The sequence below is a fragment of the Anticarsia gemmatalis genome, chromosome 25 (genome assembly GCF_050436995.1).
Source record: "Anticarsia gemmatalis isolate Benzon Research Colony breed Stoneville strain chromosome 25, ilAntGemm2 primary, whole genome shotgun sequence".
In the NCBI taxonomy this organism is placed as follows: Eukaryota; Metazoa; Arthropoda; class Insecta; order Lepidoptera; family Erebidae; genus Anticarsia; species Anticarsia gemmatalis.
Genome location: NC_134769.1, coordinates 6682093 through 6702826, shown reverse-complemented (window position 1 = coordinate 6702826; position 20734 = coordinate 6682093). Strand labels below are relative to the sequence as shown.

Sequence of the window (20734 nt, the reverse complement as noted above, 5' to 3'; positions counted from 1 at the left end):
GTAGTATAACAGCTATCAGAATGTTAAGCAACTATTATCAAGGTCGGCATAGATTGGTGACAGAATCTTAAACAGAATCAAATTCTACTTCAGTATAACTCAAAACTTTTATAATAGACATGGCAATAACAGGTTAATTAAGGGAATAGAACTAATGACAAATCAGTAATGACTTCCTGTTCTAAAGTCAACCAAAGTCCGAGTGGCCTTCAACTCAGGTACTTAATAATACTTCTAGTTTCAACTCCCAAAATCAACCCCTAAACTAACTGCTAAAACCTAATCAAGCACTTATGATAAGCAAATACAGTCCATTTCCATTATAGAAGGTACTTCGTTCGTCATTTGACTGTCAAATTCAGATTCCTGGGAGAGAATTTGCATTGGAGTACGGCCCTGTTTGCAAGCTACTCGAAAAAGCAACTTCTTAATCCCTGCTACTGTAGGTACGGTAAACAGGGATGTGTGTTACACCGTAGCGTAACAAAGGCATTTGTATATAGCCAACTATCGTAATGAGTTCTTCGAAACGAATTGACATGGCATAATACAATGTCTTTTTGTTCTATCTTCTGTCATAGACGGCTGAAATATAATTGAAATTAACCAACTTTGCAAAAGATTTTTAGACACACTACTCATGAATTCGATTTCACGTGTCATGTATTTAAGACTTAAGGTAGGTGAGTTTTTTTGATCTCAACTACAATATAGTCAGTGCCATCTCTAAGAATTGACAGAAACTACTCACAATTTTTTTTTATCCTGATTCGGAACTCAGACTTCTGTAAGGCAGTTTCATATACCTACTACAAATGAGCCACTGTAAAATCTGTCTAATATGGGGTTGGAATAAAAAGGACAGATTCCTTTTCTACCTGTCCGTCTTTATATCAGAAGAAGTGATATGGCCGGGAACCCATTACTGCTAGGTCCCCTGTGGAGTAAGTTTTTTAGTTCCTCTTTGATGATTGTAGATAAGGATCTTAAGACGTCAATGACAAGTTTATTATAGTAGTATATTACGAGATATAGCTTTTGCAAAGTTTTGGTTTGACTATGACTCTGAATCTTAAACTGTTTATCGTCTTCCCTTTGTTAATAGCCAATGATATAGGCAAAGCCTAGCGTATCCATTCCTGTTATGATAACATTGTAATAAAGTAAACAGAAGTTTTTATCTTCTTTGCTTATATATCGTCAAACAATAGGTAGCACTAAATATTCAACAAACTTTTCCGTAACCTCTAACAAAAAATCTTAATATTACGGTACGGTGTAAACGCGGTCTTTAAAACGGCGTACCTACATTTACCGCTACGGTGACTGTTACAAGGTCTATATTACTAGGAATTTACGTAATATATTAAAACCTTTCTAAAGCTATTTAACGTTTTAAAGGAGTAGAGTGGAAGCGGAAGTCGGTGGACCGGATATTGTGGCTCACCCCCTCCATGGGGAGGCCACAGTGGACCTTTGAAGGTAGTTCTTTTAATGATTTAAAAGTTTCATGTTATTGTTGTAAAAAGCGGTGTAGTAATCATTTCTATAGTTATGTAAAAGTTGTATTGCGTATATGCCAAATTTATTTCCGAATTCACAAGAATACGGCAAGTAAAAAAAAATACGGAGAAGAATACGGCACAAGAATACGGCAAGTAAAAAAATGAAGCCTAGCCAGAAAATGAGAACAATATCTTCTAGAATTGAAATCGATCAGTTTTGGAAAATATAATAAGTTAGAAAATAAAAAAGTTGCATTATAATATTATGTGTACCAATCGCGAGAGTATAAAAACGTTAATTCGTGCTCAATTCTTTTTGCATCTACAACCACTACATAGAAGATTTCTTAATCAGTAAATTGAAACTGGAATGCACAAATATTTAAATTCATACAAAAAGCGCAGTTCAAACTATCGAAACTAACATGTTCATCCTCATAAAACTTTCAAAATTAACTACCATCAATACATAAATAATATAATTATAGATATAAAGTGTGACGTCGTCTAGACGTGGTAGAAACCACTAATTTTCTACTATAGATTAGTGTACAAAGCTGCAAACATGAGCTTAATTTGTCGCCTAAACTTCAGTCTACCTAGGCAGACAAATTAGACGCGGCTAGACAAGTTTCCAACTGGCCGGATGTGTCAGTTTTCATTATGGTTATTTAATTAGAAAACTAGCGGCACGTTAGTTCAAAAGTTTTATATGCTGGTTAAAAGTTAAAAATGTATTTTGTTTTGTTGTGCATAGTTTTACTTATTATTTAATAATCATTTGTATAGAACATATTTTTGTTTTATAGTAATTAAAAAATGCAAAATTGGGACCAAAGTTGACCTCCATGTTATAGCATTTATTGTCAAATCATATGGATCATCGCACTGCCACTATACAGATATGCCACATATATACAGCACTCTTTAAGTGATTAAATATAGTAATATCGATACTAATATTATAAAGCTGAAGAGTCTGTTTGTTTGAACGCGCTAATCTCGGAACTACTGGTCCGCTTTGAAAAATTCTTTCAGTGTTAGATAGCCCATTTATCGAGGAAGGCTATAGGCTATATATCATCACGCTACGACCAATAGGAGCAGAGTACCAGTGAAAAATGTTACAAAAACGGGGAAAATTATGATTCTCTTATGTGACGCAAGCAAAGTTGCGCGGGTCAGCTAGTTGCTAATATATCAAGCTCAATCAATATTAGTATAGTATTGTATTTGGTACCCTATTTAATTCCATAATGACCACAATCGAGCCACTTCTATTAAATCTTATTCAGTGTTTCTCCAAACCTACGACTCGGTACTAATGAAACTACATTCGCTTAACTGAATAACGAATTTGTCCGGTACACACCTACCATGGTAGTAGGGGGTGAATTAGGGGTGCATAATCATAATTATCTAAGAAGGCCCTTAGTTGTTATGATTTAATTAATTAATTAAATCTTATCACTGGAACTATTTTTTAAGTGATTTATTTTTTTATGCCTTGGTTTTTTTACTGCTTCTTAACTCATCTACCTGCGCATTGAAAAATGGTTGATGAAGTAGCGTGTTAGGTAATATTATAACATCAAGACATTGTTTTAGAGGGCTTAAAAACACTGCATCAGGGACATTTCTTATTAATGTGGCTTAGTACCATGATATTTTAATAGTTTGATCTACAGCATAAAAATATAGATATAACCGGGATTTAAACCTGGTAGACAGAAACACTGCAAGATTTATACTTTTCGTAGATGGTTAAATTTTATTTCAAAATTATACTACTATGATTCAAAATTCGGTCTATCAATTAACAATTCATCCTTTAATTCAAATCTAACTAAACCCATACAATAATTCACCGGATCAAAACACAGGGTGTTTCAAAATTCGTCACAATTTCAATTGTCACAGCTGTGAGCCGATACCCTGATAAATATTCAGAAGACACACCCTGTATCCTCCGGACCCGCATTTTGATTTTGTGACCGCTGTATTATGGATATCAAATGGCATTTACTTGAATTTTAGAATTATATAGCTTTTTATGTATTCTGGAGGAGGTGAGCTTTTTGGGAGTGTTCAAAGAAAACAAAAATCTTAAATATAAAAAAGTCTTTGAACATTGGTATGAATAAGAAACTATTTTTATTAGCGTTTATATTATAAAGATGAGAAAAGAATACATACAAAAATAATATTATATTCATTGTATTTTCGAATTAGTTTTTTATACTTTTGAGTTAGATTACCCTACGTGAATAATGAAATCATAACTTAACATAATCATCACATTGAAATACTGGTATTCAGCTGCATCCGGTTAGACTGGAAGCCGACTTCAACATAGTTTGGAAAAAAGCAGGCTGATATAACTTAAATGTCTTTAAAGTAAAACATAAGTTATTCATCATTTATGATCTAATTACTTGTACTACAATCAGAGCATAAACTAAAATTTTCATCTTCCTTAGTCACGAAATATTTTCACAAAAGTCGAAACAACATGACAAATAAACGTTACCCCTAAAAAGGGAGTAAAAGAGACAAAAAATACTAGCAGAAAAACCTACCCCTCACTGCCATGCCATGGTTTTCTCAGCCATTTTATCTTATTTACTGTAAGGAAGTTAATTTAAACTAGTCAGCGCAAAAGTGCAACGTCTCGAGACACTAGGGCGTTAGTTTCAAGTGCGGGTTCGAGTCCGGACTGAACTTCGCCAAGTCTAACCACACTATTTAAACAGTGATTTAGTTTTGACTGGAAAGGGCTGAAGATTATATTTTTCTTGAATGCCGTAGCTATACCAGAAGAGAGATTTAAACCTCTTTTTCATATAAAATAATAAGAAAATCCTATAACTAGATGATTACAAAACAATTAGATATTATTTTATTATGTGTAGAAGGATATTGTTTTGATTCGAATACTTTATTTATAAGTCAAATCGTTAAACACAAAAATATCTGCCTAAAGACCTCTACGTCAAACATTGACAAATAACATTCAGTTAAATTATTAATAGTTAAGCGACACACCTGCGTAACGATTGACGTAGTCACATAATACCTCACATAATCACGTTACGTCGTCGCGATGAGTGAAGTGCCGAACCTTTCGTTGCCGAGCGTTCGACAGGTGTGTCATTACACTAAACATACCAGCAAAATACCAAACTATTGTATTATTTCGCAGAAATAGCCTTTGACAGCTAACAAAAGGCCTACCTTTGGCCCAGCTTTTAGCTCAAATTAATCCCTGTGTATCTAATAACTTGATTCCTAGGAATTGTTTTGATAAGCAATTTGGCGAAACCATACAAAGCGCACAAATGCCAGTTAATAAAGCTGTAGTACATTTGAACTGGTATTTGTTGTTAGAATAGAATATGATTACGGCTTATAACAATATAGATAATTTGACTGCCTTCGTAGCGCAATGGTTTAGGTCGCCACGCCACTACCGTCAGGAGGTCGTGGATTCGATTCCCAGACGGAGCAATTTTTTAAGCGATCCACGAATAATTGTTCCAGGTCTGGTCGTACTTTCTTATTTAAGTGGGCTAGGAATTAAAAAACTTAGTTTTTTATCTTCACTGTTAATTCCATTGTTTGGCAAAAATCTTTCAAACTCTTGCTTTCGTTTCGGTCATCATCTGTTTTCGGCCAGTACTCTAGATAAATCTTCAAGTCTTGTCATCAATTTAATCTTTGCTTAACAAAAAACTATTTCTTTTGGTATACTACGCTCTTACCACTTCCGTGAATCTATATCCTCGCAGTCGTGAACAGGCAACTTCTTTGTAATTAACTACATTTTTAACAGTTATTTCTTTAAAAACAATGTACTTACCGTTTAAGTAGGAACGATGTTGGTTTCTTGTAGTTAAAATACTACTGCTTGTTGCAATGGCTTAGATGAGAGCTTTTAACAGTAGGTAAAAATCTAAATTTAGGAATTTATTGGGCTTAATTGTATTGAAATTTTGAAACGTGAAATTTCGTAACGTCCTAGTCCTGTCCATGCGATAGCAATTCAGCGAAGTAAATCGTATGATTTATTATTTATAATTTATAAGTTCTTTTTATTTATAATTTTATAATTTACTAGCTTTTACCCGCGACTTCGTCCACTACCTGAATTTTCCCATGGGAATGCATCATTTTCCCGGGGTAAAAAGTAGCTTTATGTCCTTTCTCGGGTATCAAAATATCTCCATACCAAATTTCATGCAAATTGGTAGTGGTAGTGTGATTGAGTAGCGGACAGACAGACAGACAGACAGACAGACAGAGTTACTTTCGCATTTATAATATTAGTATAGATAATACTATTATAAGTATTTATATTATCGTCATTTGACGGTAGTGGACATAACTGAAGAAGTTTTATGTTTGTTATCACTCGAAAGTACTGAATTGATTTAAACAGATGATAATAACCGTATAGCAAAATAGCTAAAACATGTATTTGCTTCAAGATTATAGTTATAACTGTTGACTATAATTCGTAAAGCGTAAGTAAGTTTGATATCCGTTTATTACAAAAAAAAATATAATAATAAAAAAATAATAATTTTAACCCATTAATGTCCCACTGCTGGGCAAGGGTCTCCTCCCGTAACGAGGGAGGGGTTAGGCCTTGAGTCCACCACGCTGGCCAAGTGCGGGTTGGGGACTTTGCATGCCCTCAATAAATGTTTTAAACAAATTTTAGGCATTCAAGGTTTCCTCACGATGTTTTCGTTTGTTTCATTACAAAAAAAACAAAGTATCAAAACCTCCTAGTTCTTCCATTGTGAACTAAGACCTTTACAATATAGAAATATAGCAGCCATTGTTCAAGACAGTCGGATACGGGTAGACGGATCATAACAGATTAGTGTCTTCGCTCCACAATGAATTAAGGTAGGTTTTAGGAAACTTTCTTTGAGCTGTGTTTTTTTCGTAAGAAGATTATAAAAGAAATAGTTTGGTATATTGTTTATTTGAAGTTGTAAATATTTTTTCTTATTTTAGTTTTTTGTTACTCTTTAGAATATGGCTTGAGATTAAATATTTTAATCAAATAATTAGAAAGTTTGAAATCTTATTTTTAATATAGGTATAAAATATGTACTTCAGTGAACACCTTTCAAGCTTACAAAAACATGCAATATAAATTTATCATAAAAAAATCACATACAAAAGCTTGGTAGCTTTTTTTCAATATTTATTTTGTTTCAGAGTAAGAATCAAACTCATGACATTTGGCAAAGCATATAGGTGACATATAGAAGTAGCAAGGTATTGGTTTAGTATCTAATCAGATAGCCTCACACAAACTAATCACTTCAAAACTAGTTCACAACCACTAATACACGAAACAATACAAATTATCTAGTCGCGATGAAATTTGCAACACGTACAAAATTGCACTATCATGTCATGCAGTTAGTCGAACAAGGATTAGTTGTACTCTATTAAAGTTTGCCCCGTGACCCGCGCCGATAACGCAGGGTTGATACGCTTACTATAACGTTTAATAACTATATTAGAAAGACTGGAATTCGATACTTGACTATGTTAACGATAAATTATCAAACTCATAATCGTAAAAGGTTCATCTAAAATGATTAGACTGAAACATTTTATTTGACACTCATTTGATTTCAACGAAAATACGATATCTTAACGTCACTACACTAATAATTCTATACAAAAATGTGTTTATTGAAATTTCATAAAGAATAGCTGATTTGACTTTTGTCAAGTCAGTTAACTGTTAGGTAAACCTGCTAGTTTATTAGCTAATTGAGTAACTGAGCAATGACCGATTGACAGATTCAATGAACGTTATACTGACCGATTGTCTGATCAACTGACAGTTGACCGATTCATTGAATGACTATTTTATTGACTGACGCAGATTGGCGCTGACCGAATGATGAGCATGGTTGAATGACTGATTGATAAAGTACCTGATTTGTTAATACATCGATTATAAGTTATATTAATTATGTATGTATTAGTATATTTATAGTTTTAATTTGTAATTTGTTTATTGTATTTTCTATGGGCCTCAGTTGCCTGAAATAAATGAATAAAAAAAAAAAACATTTACTATGCAATTAAAGTTATAATTGATAGATCGAAAGTAAGTAAGGCTTTCTGGCTTACTGTAAAAGTAAATACATAGAAGAAGCCGTCAGATTTACTGGTTGTAAATTGGCGTACAGATAGACGTTAGTTTTGATTTGGCTTTGGAAAAATAAATAGTAGTCTTATTTTTTAGTTTTTAATGTTTGAACTGCGAGGCATTTTATGCCTAGTCTCAATGCCCTGCCCCTGTCTCATTTAGAAAAACCAACGGATAATTTTATTTATTAATCCAGTATAAAGATACATTTGTATAGAAATTAATTTGTATTTTTAACATTAGGAGCTTAGTTTTGTTTTGTTTTGTTTTGTCTTTCATTATTTAAGTTCATGATAAATATTTAAACATAATCAGTATTGTTCAAATTGTCATTCGTTCATGCATTAAGTGTTACTTAAACTCATATAAGCATCTAAAGTTCAGACTCAAATAATTATAATCTACATTTTCACTAGGTATAGTCATAAGCAAATTCAGCCGACAGCTTTTTCAGTTTCATTTTGAAATTTAAAAGTTTAATAACTGCGGTTTGTATAATGCCTGGCCTTTCTTCCAAGTATGTTGGAGTCGGCTTCCAATCTCATCGGATGTAGCTAGGTACCAGCATTTTACATGGAGCGACTTGTTTATGTACTTCAAAATTGTTGTGTTTCAACCGCTAAAAGCTGTAGCTGCTCTCTTATACAAGTACGATAGAACATACAGAAGCCTATACATAAAAGAATTTCATAAGACTAAGCCCTGGACCCACCTCATCCACGGACTTTAGAGCCCTTGCCAGTTGCCTCGGTCCATCTTGTAAGGGTCTACATGACACCGCAAAAGTTATTTTTACATTTATATTGTCCTTTGCTAATACAAAAGTAGGATATTTTTGCCTACCTAAGGTTCCATTTTTGTCCTCACGGCTTGATATTATAAAAGCTTTAAATTAAAATTTCAAGTGTTCTCATATTTTTGCTTATGACTGTACCTAATAACAAACCTATTCGTTTTACACGCGTTACGTACTCAGTGAATTTCAGTGAATGCTCTCAGCTGTAAAGATTATACGTGATAATTATATTCTACAAGTTATTTGCCTTGAAATGTGGAATTATACAAGTGACAAGAGTTTACAGGTCGTTTAATATTAGTTAAGACTCAGTCTAACTGCTGATTATGTCAATATGGAAAGTTTTTAGCAACGAAACGTATTTGTTACTAGCTGACCCGCGCAACTTCGCTTGCGTCACTGAAGAGAATGGGTCAAAATTTTCCCCGTTTTCGTTACATTTTTCGTTGCTACTCCGCTCCTAATGACCGCAGCGTGATGTTATATAGCCTATAGCCTTCCTCGATAAATAGGCTATCTAACACTGAAAGAATTTTTCAAATCGGACTAGTAGTTCCTGAGATTAGCGCGTTCAAACAAACAAACAAACAAACTCTTCAGCTTTATAACATTAGTATAGATTTTCATATAGGATAACTAATTGTATATTTACAAGAAATCAGATTCAGGCTGATTGATGAAATGAAAATTCATTCACACCAGTCGTTATTTGCCGTTCCATTTTGTTTATATGCTTATTTACTATAGGATCTCCAACAAGAAATCACAGCACTCAAATATATCAATTGACTACAAAGTAAAAATTATAACAACACATACTGATAATATATTTAATACATCATAAATTGATTCAGCTGATAAAATCCCGGCTTATTTTTTTTACCAGCATCTTGTAACCTATTTTAATTGGCTATCTGAGACAATAAGAATTGATTCAGAAAATTTAAAAAAAATCGAAAAATCTAACTTCACAACTTACATCCATCATAACATTTCTCCAGCCAAGAAACAACTGACTAAAAGACAATTAAAACAAAAACAAATACACAATTAACAACAAATTATTTAAATATCTCTCTCGTGGCAACCCTATCAGTTTTGGGCTACATTGTTGTTAGATTGTTAAGCGAGTTATACGGTCTCAATGTTTTTGCAGCCAGGGACTCAGGTCGAAACTAGCAATTTGTTTATCCGTCCATACATTGTTACTATCCAATCACTTTCGATACAGTCGGAATGACAATCCGAATTACTTTCTGTGATTTGTTTAGATTTTTTGGATAGGCTTTCGGTTTAGTGATATTTTTGATTGTTAAAATTTGAAAATGGTAGAGGATTGTTTGTTCGAGAAAGGGAAAGTGCTCTAAATTTATGTTTATGTAAATCACAAATTAATTATGATTTTATTATTTTATTTTATTGAACTTACCTATGTATAAAATCAAACGTCTTACAAATGTTATTCATACGGGTTCTACATTTGTTTTATATGTCATTAAGATTTGTTTTTATTTGTTAAAGTTAAGAAAACCACGACTTATCTAAAATAAATGATACTTCAGTGTAATAAATTCAATATTTAAAACTTTCCATAGCGTAATCTCAATAAAAATTACGGCACTTTTTTCAAATTTGAAAACGTTCATTACAGTCACATATTATTATTTCGAGACTCAGATTCTAGTCAACCAAATCTATAGTAAGAACTGAATACCTACAAGAAAAATAGCAAATAATATATCATTTATAATTATTTAAGTTTTAATAAAAACGCACCGTGTACTTTTATAAAAAGTTAGCACTATCCAAAGCTACTTAATCATATAATTACAGCTCAGTAATTACTGATAAATAATTCAAACTACTATCTCATTCTCAAAGATACGTGGCGCTCTGGATTTAAGACTAAATGTACATCACGCAATCCCATCGCTCTATCCATTATCACCACAGATAGATAACAAACTGGATACCGCTAGTTGAACAGTATATTCCGATTATATAATAATATTATTTATCTATCACTAGCTGACCCCGCATACTTCGTATCGCCTAACAGCCGATTTTTAATAAATAAATAATATAATTCATATATTTTTTCTGTTTATAATTTTTTTTCTCTATGCAGACCATCCCCGTACTTCAAGGAATATTATATTTTTTTATAATATTCCTGGAAGTACGGGGTGTAGTGTAGTGAAATTGTTCCAGCCGTTCACGAGTGATGGCGTGCCGAAGGAAATAGGGATTCATTTTTATACATAAATATAGTCAGTAGTACCCGCCCGAAGTCCTACGACGTGTCGACTGTTATCTAAGTGACAACAGCCGACTTAGACGTTGATCCTGCAGGCAGACCACGGAGATGCTAAATACAAATACCACTAAGCGACCACTCAGCCTCGTGTGGTAATTACTAGTAATACACGTCATGTACTTCCGAAAAGTCACCTAAGGGTTCCAAACATCGCAAATGACTACTCTGCTGTTACTATAACGATAAACGGCGTTTGTCTGATTATAATATTTACAGCTTAAATGCAAAATGCATCAAATCTTTGTTTGTCAAAAGTTCATGCTTAGAAAATATCAAAATTCGATGCATTTGCACGGCCTGTTATAAACTATGCGCTATCTAGGTTCTCTATATCTATGATTATAACCAACAACATAGGCTTTGTAAAGAGAATACTATATCTAGTACTTATTAAGAAGGCTTATAGCTAATGAGTTCACCATGCAAGCTAAAATGTACTGTAAAATGATGGTGACAGAGTTCAAATTTGAAAATCTGTGTATAATTTTTAGTTTAGTCTGGTCATTAATAAAAGTTTTGTTTTGGTTTTGAATAATAAAATGTGCCATCAACGTTAATATTAAGTAAATATTTGAAGTTCATTTATGTGGAATCGATTTTGTTCAATATATTCATATTTCTATTTATTAATTAATTTCAATAATTTGACAACGCGATGCTTTAACGTGTAACATTTTTTATAGAAACTATATTTTGCTTTCGTCTCATATTAAGATGAACACTTGATTTAATTCTGAAATAAAATTATAAATACAGACCTAAAATCACGCTTTTTTCTCGTAGGGATAGCCAGAAGCCAAAGAAAGCCACTTGGTACGATCTTCACAAACTTATCTTGCTTCATTCACATCCATACATCTTGTCATACGGGAACAATAATAATATGATAATATTTAAGTGTTATCTTAATTACAGAATTTGCTATCTCCAAACACAAACTATAAATAGACATAGCAACATTAATATTTAAACAGATTGCCAGAGAGAAAATATCGCCATTCCTGTGTTGCCAACCGAAAAAATAATATAGCTTCTATACCACCCCTAAACATACCAACAGGGGCTCAATCATCCCCTACATCAAATCATCTATGCTTTAATCAAAATAAAATACTATTTCTTTTAATTTTAACATTCCACACTACAAAGAATGTCAATTGCTTAGTGAATCATTGGTATTTCTCATTGATTGATTCCTAAAAACTGCATAGAAACGACCTTTCTCGGCTTTTGCAATTCCTATAAAATGCACTCAAACAAACATTAGAATATCAACTTTATCAGTAGACAAATAAAGTGCATTTTCAATTAATCAAAGGCAGTGTTAGCTTCCCACATGTCGAACAAAAAAGGGTCCCTCTCAGGTAGAAACTAAATACAAAAGATAATCGTTCTTTCTTTACAAACAAACTTTTGTCCACACACAGACGAATTTAACTTCTATTTTGCATGTCATAAAGTATATTTTCCAATGGATTGATATGGGATAGTTGTTCGTTTGTATAATTGTTCTGAAGTCCGAGTTTCCTTTGAGTTGGTTGATCGGCGGTCAAAATTTTATGTACCGACGACTCGCGTCCCGATTTTTAGGTTAGTTTCGTGTAGTTTGGCATCGACGCGATGCGTTTGAGCTTATTTTTAGTTTAGAATTAGTTTAATTAATAGTTTTTTAGTTTGTTTTACTTGTTTTCGTGTGTATTTAGTGTTGTGTTAGTGAATTTGTGATATTATTGTGATTTGGATTGCTTTAGTCTGGATTTTGTTCTCGTGTGAAGGTACTGTTGTATTTCTTGATTTATCTATGAATGTTTGGCTTGTGAAGTTTGTGGGATAGTTTTTTGATATTGTAGAAAGTTGTATGTTGGGCATAATGTAGAAAAATGCTTGTGTTCTTTTGTCTAAATATTTGTTTTTAGTTTTGTGAGTACAAATGAATATTGGATGTTTTTATTACTTCCTACGGCGTCTATTGTACTGTTAGGTTATAAAAATCTAGAGAAATGGATAGTAAGATAACTTTTTATCGCAAGATCATTTTGTATAACTTTTAGTTGTTGTTACGAAAGTAAGCGTCCCCGTGACTTTCATAAAACAGTATCTTGGAAATAACATACTACTTTGTAGTAACTAAACCGAAATATAACTAAACTACAAGGTTTCTAGCGGTGTGTGCTGCAATATAGAGTTCTAAACCAAATCAAAATTATATAGAAGCTTGTGAATCACAAACTACGTCCGCGTGTATTATAGTTAGGTACCTACATAGGTACGGCTTATGTTACGAAGTAAAACCACAGGCAAAATCTAGTATTTCTATAGTCTATGTATTATTTTGATACATAAGCTATAACACAGCATAGTTTTATCAAAATCCTTGCATTAGTTTCTGCATTATTGAGTAACAAACATACATACAACCTAACTTCCACATGTATAATAACCAAACTACAAGTTTTCTAGCGGTTTGAATACTATCGTTAAATAAATATTAAAGTAGGATAAACTTATGAATCATGCAATGCTTACAAACAGATAATGTGTTAAGTGTTCGTGTATTAAAATGTATAAAACATTTCGTCGTATCTTTGAAAGAACTTTCGATGAGTCATAGTCATTCTTGAGATGCTTGTGACAACGATGTTTAAAATTTTTGTAGTATTACAAAGGTAAATGTTACTAATACTCTACAAGGAGTGTTAGTAGCAGTTTAATGGAATAGAATAAACACACTATAAACCTATTTTAGTTAAAAAACTACTATAATATGTTTTCTCTCTTTGATTTCGCTAAGAAGTGAAAGAAACAAAACTCTTTATAAGCCTTTCATAACTTCATATATTATTATGAATTAGAGAGTGAGAGTCGTTATTGCGTATTAAACGTTTGAATCAATGTCTTAGAGCTAGCCCTTTTGTTAATTGCTGAGTACCTATTCAGTTTTACGTTTAATTGTAGTTTTATTATGAAAATTATCAGTACTAAACCAAATTATAGATCCGGCTTACTTCTTTTATGTAATAGGAAACGGAAATTAATGTAAACACGCATTTTAGTGTGTAACCTGCGCCGAAGCGCCAGGCATTCCATTTTCACATTAATCATCATATTCTGCCCAATTATGTAATAAACAGATTTTTTTTAACTACCTTTATTATTTCTTATTAAATTAAACACAACGCGATAACCCAAATCTTGATCAATCTAAAACCAAATCATGGAAGCCTTTACCATTTCTCCATCTTATTAACTATCGAACATAGGTACAGAAATCAAAGTAAATATACCAGATCGTTTAGCAACGACTGAAGACATACATTTATGTATATGTTACTGTAAAAGTCCGAACTGTGGTAAATCCTAAGATTTTCCGGTATAACCTAAGATTTACCAACTCTCAATGGTAAAAGTCCGAACATGCCAGAGTTTAAAAACTATGTTACGATATATAAAAAAATCCTCCTTCATAACTATGTTTATAACTATTTCACGGTGTAATTATATACTGTGACATTGTTATAAAGAAGGAGTTTTGGGCATAGCGACGTGGGTAGGTTAGGTTAGAAGGCTAAGGTGGGAGCGAGCGAAGCGAAGCTCCCACCTTAGCCTTCGTGGTTATTTTTTTTTAACCACCCAGAAGGAGGAGCCCCGCGAAGCGGGGCTCCGGCGACATCTCGATATCATCAAGTGAATATAGGTAAAAGTTCGAAATAAAATAATTATTCGGACTTTTACCATTGCGAGTTGGTAAATCTTAGGTTATACCGGAAAATCTTAGGATTTACCACCGTTCGGGCTTTTACAGTAACATATATATTGTTTTGTTCCCATTAGAGTAGGGAAAGACTAGAATACAACACTTAATACGTTCTTAGAATATTTTTTCTTGTACATATAAAAAGAAATAACTTTTAAACACTTGCCAAAACGTAAGCCAACTGAAGTAAAACAAGTTTTACCGCATTAGTTAAAAATAAATTGATTCTATACGAAAATATAAAACTATTATAAATATTAAATAAATAAATAAATAAATTAATAGTACACTGTATACCAAAACAAACTACCCGATACAAGAAACTAAAATTCCGAACAAAAATTTAAAAAATCACTGAACTCCATTCATGTATTCCGCGAACAATCTCTGCTTGAAGCTCTTAAGTATTGTTCGACCTAAAAAAGATAACTTTGAACAAAGAAAAAGAGACTAAAGAAAGCCGTGGAGCCGCGACGTGCTAAACTTTTAGCTGGCAACTTGAAAGTTGTGTGCAACACACGGACTCGCTACATTTATAATGGTGGAGGGTTAACTTGAGGGTTTTGAACTGGGTTCATAGAATATGAGGTTTGACTTATGTATGAACGAAGACAGTATATCTTTTAGGTATAATTTTCATGGTAAAGATGTGTCTTATTAAGATAGCATACGTATAATAATAAATAGCAACATTATCCGATTTTGCACAACCAACTTTGCTCAAAAGAAATTGTGATAAGAGTTGCTTGTTTCTTCCATCGCATAACATTAGTGTAAGGCATTTGAAGAGTTTTGATGCATATTGATTCGTTCAGACTCATTTTATACGACTTTAAATTAATACAGTTAAATTACGACAGTAAATGTTAAATGTCAATTTTTCGTAACTCGATAGGACCTTGTGCAGAGAATCGCGGAACAGATTGTTGTCAATTAAGATAACAGTCGTTATGCCGTGCCAAAGGTCTTTGAATGTAGCTTGAACAACTTTGACACTAGGTTACCCGCTAACTGTAAGATTAAAAAATGATGCGAAAATTATTCTTATCTTCTCCATATTTCCAAGGTACACTATACTTTACACCAAAACAGAGGTGCTCAACAGTTTGCTCGAGCTAAACAGAGCATTCTCTTATTAATTGGAGTGCCTAATTAACGAAAGTACCGCTTTACGAGTCCCTTTATGCGTTATAAATAATCGGCTTTATTATCCTTGTTTTAACGTCAAGGTTAGTCCCGGGTTTTCTTATATTTTCTTTGAAAAGATAAGGTATTATGAGAAATTATTATTTGTTTTTTATCTTAAAAAACCTTGGCTTTGAGATCTCTCTTAACTTAAGAATTGATCGGCTGAATGTGTTGCAGAAATGATTGCTTTAAGATGACTATGATATATAAAAGTTCTACGATTTGCAGCTATGTCAAGTTAAATACTTGATTGGGACAAACGTGTTTGTTGATTGGATAATCCGAATATAATTTTCTATCTATCTTATCCTATAAACTGTGTCGTTTCTCCATTATTTTAACACAACTTTCTACGATCTTCAAACTGGATGATGACATATTATTTTAGTTACTACTTGATGAAAACTATGTAAATGTAACGTAATTTTATATCCTTAAAGAATAATGGTTGAAGAATTGTTAAACACAAAACTAATATTTATTTTCCTTTGTTCCAGATGTCTCAAAAAATGTAGCATCACCATTTGGATATTCATTGGGGTCTATTATGGGGTCAAATCGCATCAGTGAGATGGGGAAGCAAGATTCCAGCTGGCGAAGAGTATCCTGTGTTAGTGTTGTGAGGTGTTTAGTTATAGTGACAGTGTTGGGCCAGGTGGCTGGAGGGAAGCCGATCAGCGAGACCCTCCAGAGGGCGCTGTCGGCAGTCAGGGGGCCGAGTCCTGGAGCCAAGAAGCTGCTCAATATTCCTGAGGATGGAGGTGAGTTACGTTTTGTAAAATTTATTTTTTCTTACTCTTATTAGTGTTTGACCCCTCACTCGGGGCATCGCTTTCGTACTATTATTCCATTTCGCTCTGTCTAGAACGTTAGGCTTAAGATAAGTGTGTTAAGAATGAATTAAACAGTTAGGCGCTTTTTTTAATAATATGTCCTAATGCTAAATGTCTGATAAAATAAAAAATGGAACCAAAGCTTCAGTGATACAATTGAATATAGAAGTAATACGTTAGGCGATACATTTTTTGTCATTGCTTCGTGGATTTAAAAAGTATAATTTCAGTGTTCTACGAGTGGTTTCGGGTATAATTTCACTTTAAACCCGATATAAATTACGTTGAAGTTAAAAGCCTAATACCCAGATCCATTGTTCGTCAGCAACGGTAATTTACTAGAAAAAAGGGTTAACGTTAGTCACTTAACTTTTCCTTCAACTTAGTTATAGTTCAAAAAAGGTTTCACAAAATTACCAACTCAATTGTCATTCTAGTCTGAATGTCGAAAAGGATCGCGTATAATTACTCAAAAACTTTCTGACTTTTGTCATTACCAAGAGTTGGTAACCCTTGTGTACTTGCGGAACCCAATTGATGCCTGGCCTCACGACAACCGACTCAAATTAGGGGTGCTACCCGGTTTGATTTTTTTTCTTTTTTGTCTAAGCTTTTAACTTAAAAGAATGTTTTTGTTATCCTAGACTTAAATTATTTGGAAAACCAAAGTTGTTCGTCAAGTTTTTTCTTGAAGTTTTTCTTTGTGTTTTTGTTAAAGAAATTACTTAGAACTAGGCTTTCTTTAAACGATTTTGTCGGAAAAAAATAATCTTAATAGTTACTGAGCAATAATATGTTGTGTCTTGAATGCCCTTAAGCAACACTACCGATCGATTTATAGCCCATAAAATACACCCAATTTCAATCGCTAAAAGGGCAAACCTGCGATTTTTGTTACTAGTATTTGGAGAATTAACAAATTTGTTTCAAAAAAATAGACTTAAATATATTTCTGGTTATAATTTCGACAATGAAAATTAATCAAAAGTTCTTATTAATAAATTATCACGATAAAAGCCTATAATTTCTAAACAAACTCCATCATCCAAACTCGATATCACCACAATAAAATCTAATTACCCCCAAAATTAAGGTTTCCTCTCGACAGCTCTACTCGGATCTTTGAAGTTTTGAAAGTTTTCAACCCTTATTAATTAACGGGCTCCTGCAATTACAGTTTTCAGGTGTTCTTTTGAAGCCTTAGAACTGAAAAGTTTGCATCGTCCAGTGTCGAATTCTTTCAGGAAGATCGTTTTTAAAAGAAAAAACAAAGAATTTTTAATAAAAGCCTTGATAATGGGGTGGAATTAACTCGAGTTTTTGGGGGTTAAAGGGGGGTTTTGTTGAGGAAGTGTTTTATGAACGGTGAAAATGGGTTTGGGTTATTGTTTTGATGGACCTTGAGTATTAGGTGTCGTGTTAATTATAATAATATTAGAAGTGATTAGAAATCTGATATTTTTATTGTTTTTAAATATCCTATGGTATGTTTATACCTGTTAAGAACTAACAATGAAACTAAAAATTAAATACAAAGAAGAACTACTAACTGCCTGACTGTTAGTCATGGGTCTGGCTTGATATTAAATTAATGGTTACCTAAAATAGCACTTAACAAGCTAAAGAAAAAAAGCAGCTCCGAAGAATTAAAACCTCTCATTTTCAAACAAACCCAGCAAAACGGCTCCACAAATTAATAACTCCTACAAACTTTAAAAACACCATTAATCCCATTTTTATCTACAACATTTAACATAATGTTGCACCTATAGTATATCAAGGGTATAAAAAATCGCTGACTAATGCTTAGCAATCAGTCTCCACTGATAAAGGGGCTTTTACGGCAGTTCCGAAGTCGCCCCCAACACGTACCCTAATTAGTCCATGGGAATTGAGGACCAAATTATTTTGGCATTTGAAGGTAGATTGTGTTATTTTTGAGGTTTTTGGATGCTAGCGTTATTTGCTTGAAGTATAAGATATTGACATGGTTAGGTTAGACTATTTTCTAGAAAATGGAATTCGACTCAAAGTCTAACCTCTCTCTTATTCTAGGGGGAGACATTCTTCCAGTAGTTGGGCAGTAATGGGTCACTTTTATTTCGCTTTATATGCTACCAGTGGCAATATACCTTAAAAAAATAGCGGGATACTATAACCAAAAATCTGTTATTTATATGTCAGTATTTTTATTTATATTAAAGGCGTTCCGTTATTGAAGAAAATAACAGTTCTTACGAGAAGAGGTTAGAACCAATTGTTGCTCATAAGGAACATAAATGTCAGAGGGGTCTGGAATTTGACGAATTGTGGATTGTTTTTAAAGTTCAGGCAATAGGTCCTTTCTAGGCACTGAGACATAGAACCAATCTAACATAAAATAAATATATTTAACAGATATATTCCTGGACTAACTTACGGTCCTCTAACATTACATGAAACACAGTGAGTCAAGATTACGTCGTGTTGCAGTAGTTTTGATAATATATGAGCTTGTAACATAACGTTATATAATTTACATATACACCTAGCACGGAATATGCACTGAAATTCATTGTTACGACTAAATATTGTCTAAATTATTATTCTCACATATACATCGAATATCTAAGAAAATGTTTTGAAAAAGAGATTTTTTCTATGAAATACTAAATAGTGCCTCAACCGGATTTAGGTGGAACTAATTTCTTCATGTCATTTTTAGTACCAAATTGTCGATACGAAAATGAAAAATTGTAGGATGATAGGATGTTTTGATAAATCATTGCCTTAGACTGAGCTCTGATGACTAGGCGACATTTTATCTGATATTTTAGTTCATTCTATAGTTATGTGTTCCATTCTGAAGCAGTGTACTCTGAATTACGACGGAGGAATAGACCTACTCTTTATTAAAAATAAAAATACTACTATCTTCAACAGTCACTGTTCGAACTTTCCTTTTTATTATAAAATGTAGAATTATCAGCAAAAAACTGTAATACAAAGGCAGTGAAAGGTACAATGCTTTATAAACGGTCGAGCTGAACAATTTGCAAGTTATTTAAATGCAAGCTAACTATTCGCGGAGTCTCGTGGTGCACCGATTTCGGTGATACACAGGTGTTGGGAAGTTTGATGACTTGTTGGCTAACTTGCTAGACTTTCTTAGTTCAATAAAATGGTAATAAATTCTTTCATTAAAATACATGCAAAAGTTCGTAAGGAAGAACGAATGAATTGATTATACTTACACAAAAATTATTGACATAGTTTTTGATTCCTGGATTAATTACTACAAAGGATACTTTACTACCTATTTTTATTGTATTTAAAGTTTGCGTTATAAGAATACTAGCTGACCCGCGCAACTTCGTTTGCGTGTATCCCGCTACTTCGACAAATACAGTCAACGCACCAACACATATTGGATACTAATTTTCAATTCACAATAACTTCTCTTTCCCTTAACCGCGTTTAAAATATTAAAATGTTTTTTGGTTTCTGTGACTCTTCTTTGATCCCCCCCCCCTATCAGTTTTTGGAAAAAATATTTTAGTAATGTACAGATTTTTTTTTTGTCTTATATGTATAGATCAAAGTCGTAGTACCTACTTTTTAATATTATTTATTTTTTATGTACCGTTTTTTCGCCGACGCGCTATTTATAGGGACGCTGCCCCCGCCGCCGCGGCCGGCCCGTACCGTGCCGCAATACTAATATCGTGATATCTCCTAAACTATATGTCTAAATAACACACTGTAAACTGCAAAAATAATCTAAATTAAATGCTCGTGATGATGAACTTACTTATTTTGATAAGGATATATGTATTATTGGTTATATCACCAGTTAAACATCACCCAACGAATTAAATATTTTTTTAATACAGAAAAGTAGTTTTTGTTACTTAAATAAAAAAGCTGGATATATGTCATCGCGGACTTTTTTGTAGAACTAATAAAGACCAATGTTTTTGCTATACATTGTTCTTACTTGTATCCAACGGTATAAGCGGCGCACGCACAAATGCAATCTTCAATTAGATTTTTTTTCTGACTTCTTGGACATAAATCGCTATAACTCAGCTAATATAGTTTCAATGTATTTCAATTATATATAAAAACCTGTCGGAGAAAATACTCTTTCTATTAGTGAAAACCGCATCAAAATCCGT

At 32.9% G+C, this 20734-nt stretch overlaps 1 protein-coding gene across 3 annotated transcripts in view; it reads left to right on the top strand.

The window, feature by feature from the left end:
- LOC142983788 (uncharacterized) overlaps window positions 1-20734 on the top strand; it is a 631218-nt gene that overhangs the window by 202260 nt on the left and 408224 nt on the right. For 2 of the 3 annotated variants that reach the window (XM_076130846.1, XM_076130844.1), the window contains exon 2: window positions 16242-16505. In XM_076130846.1, the coding sequence (XP_075986961.1) occupies window positions 16292-16505 (214 nt within the window). In that variant the 5' untranslated portion in view covers window positions 16242-16291. Of the gene's footprint in view, window positions 1-12426; window positions 12578-16241; window positions 16506-20734 lie in introns of those variants that run through there. The other variant, XM_076130845.1, reaches the window with a different exon arrangement.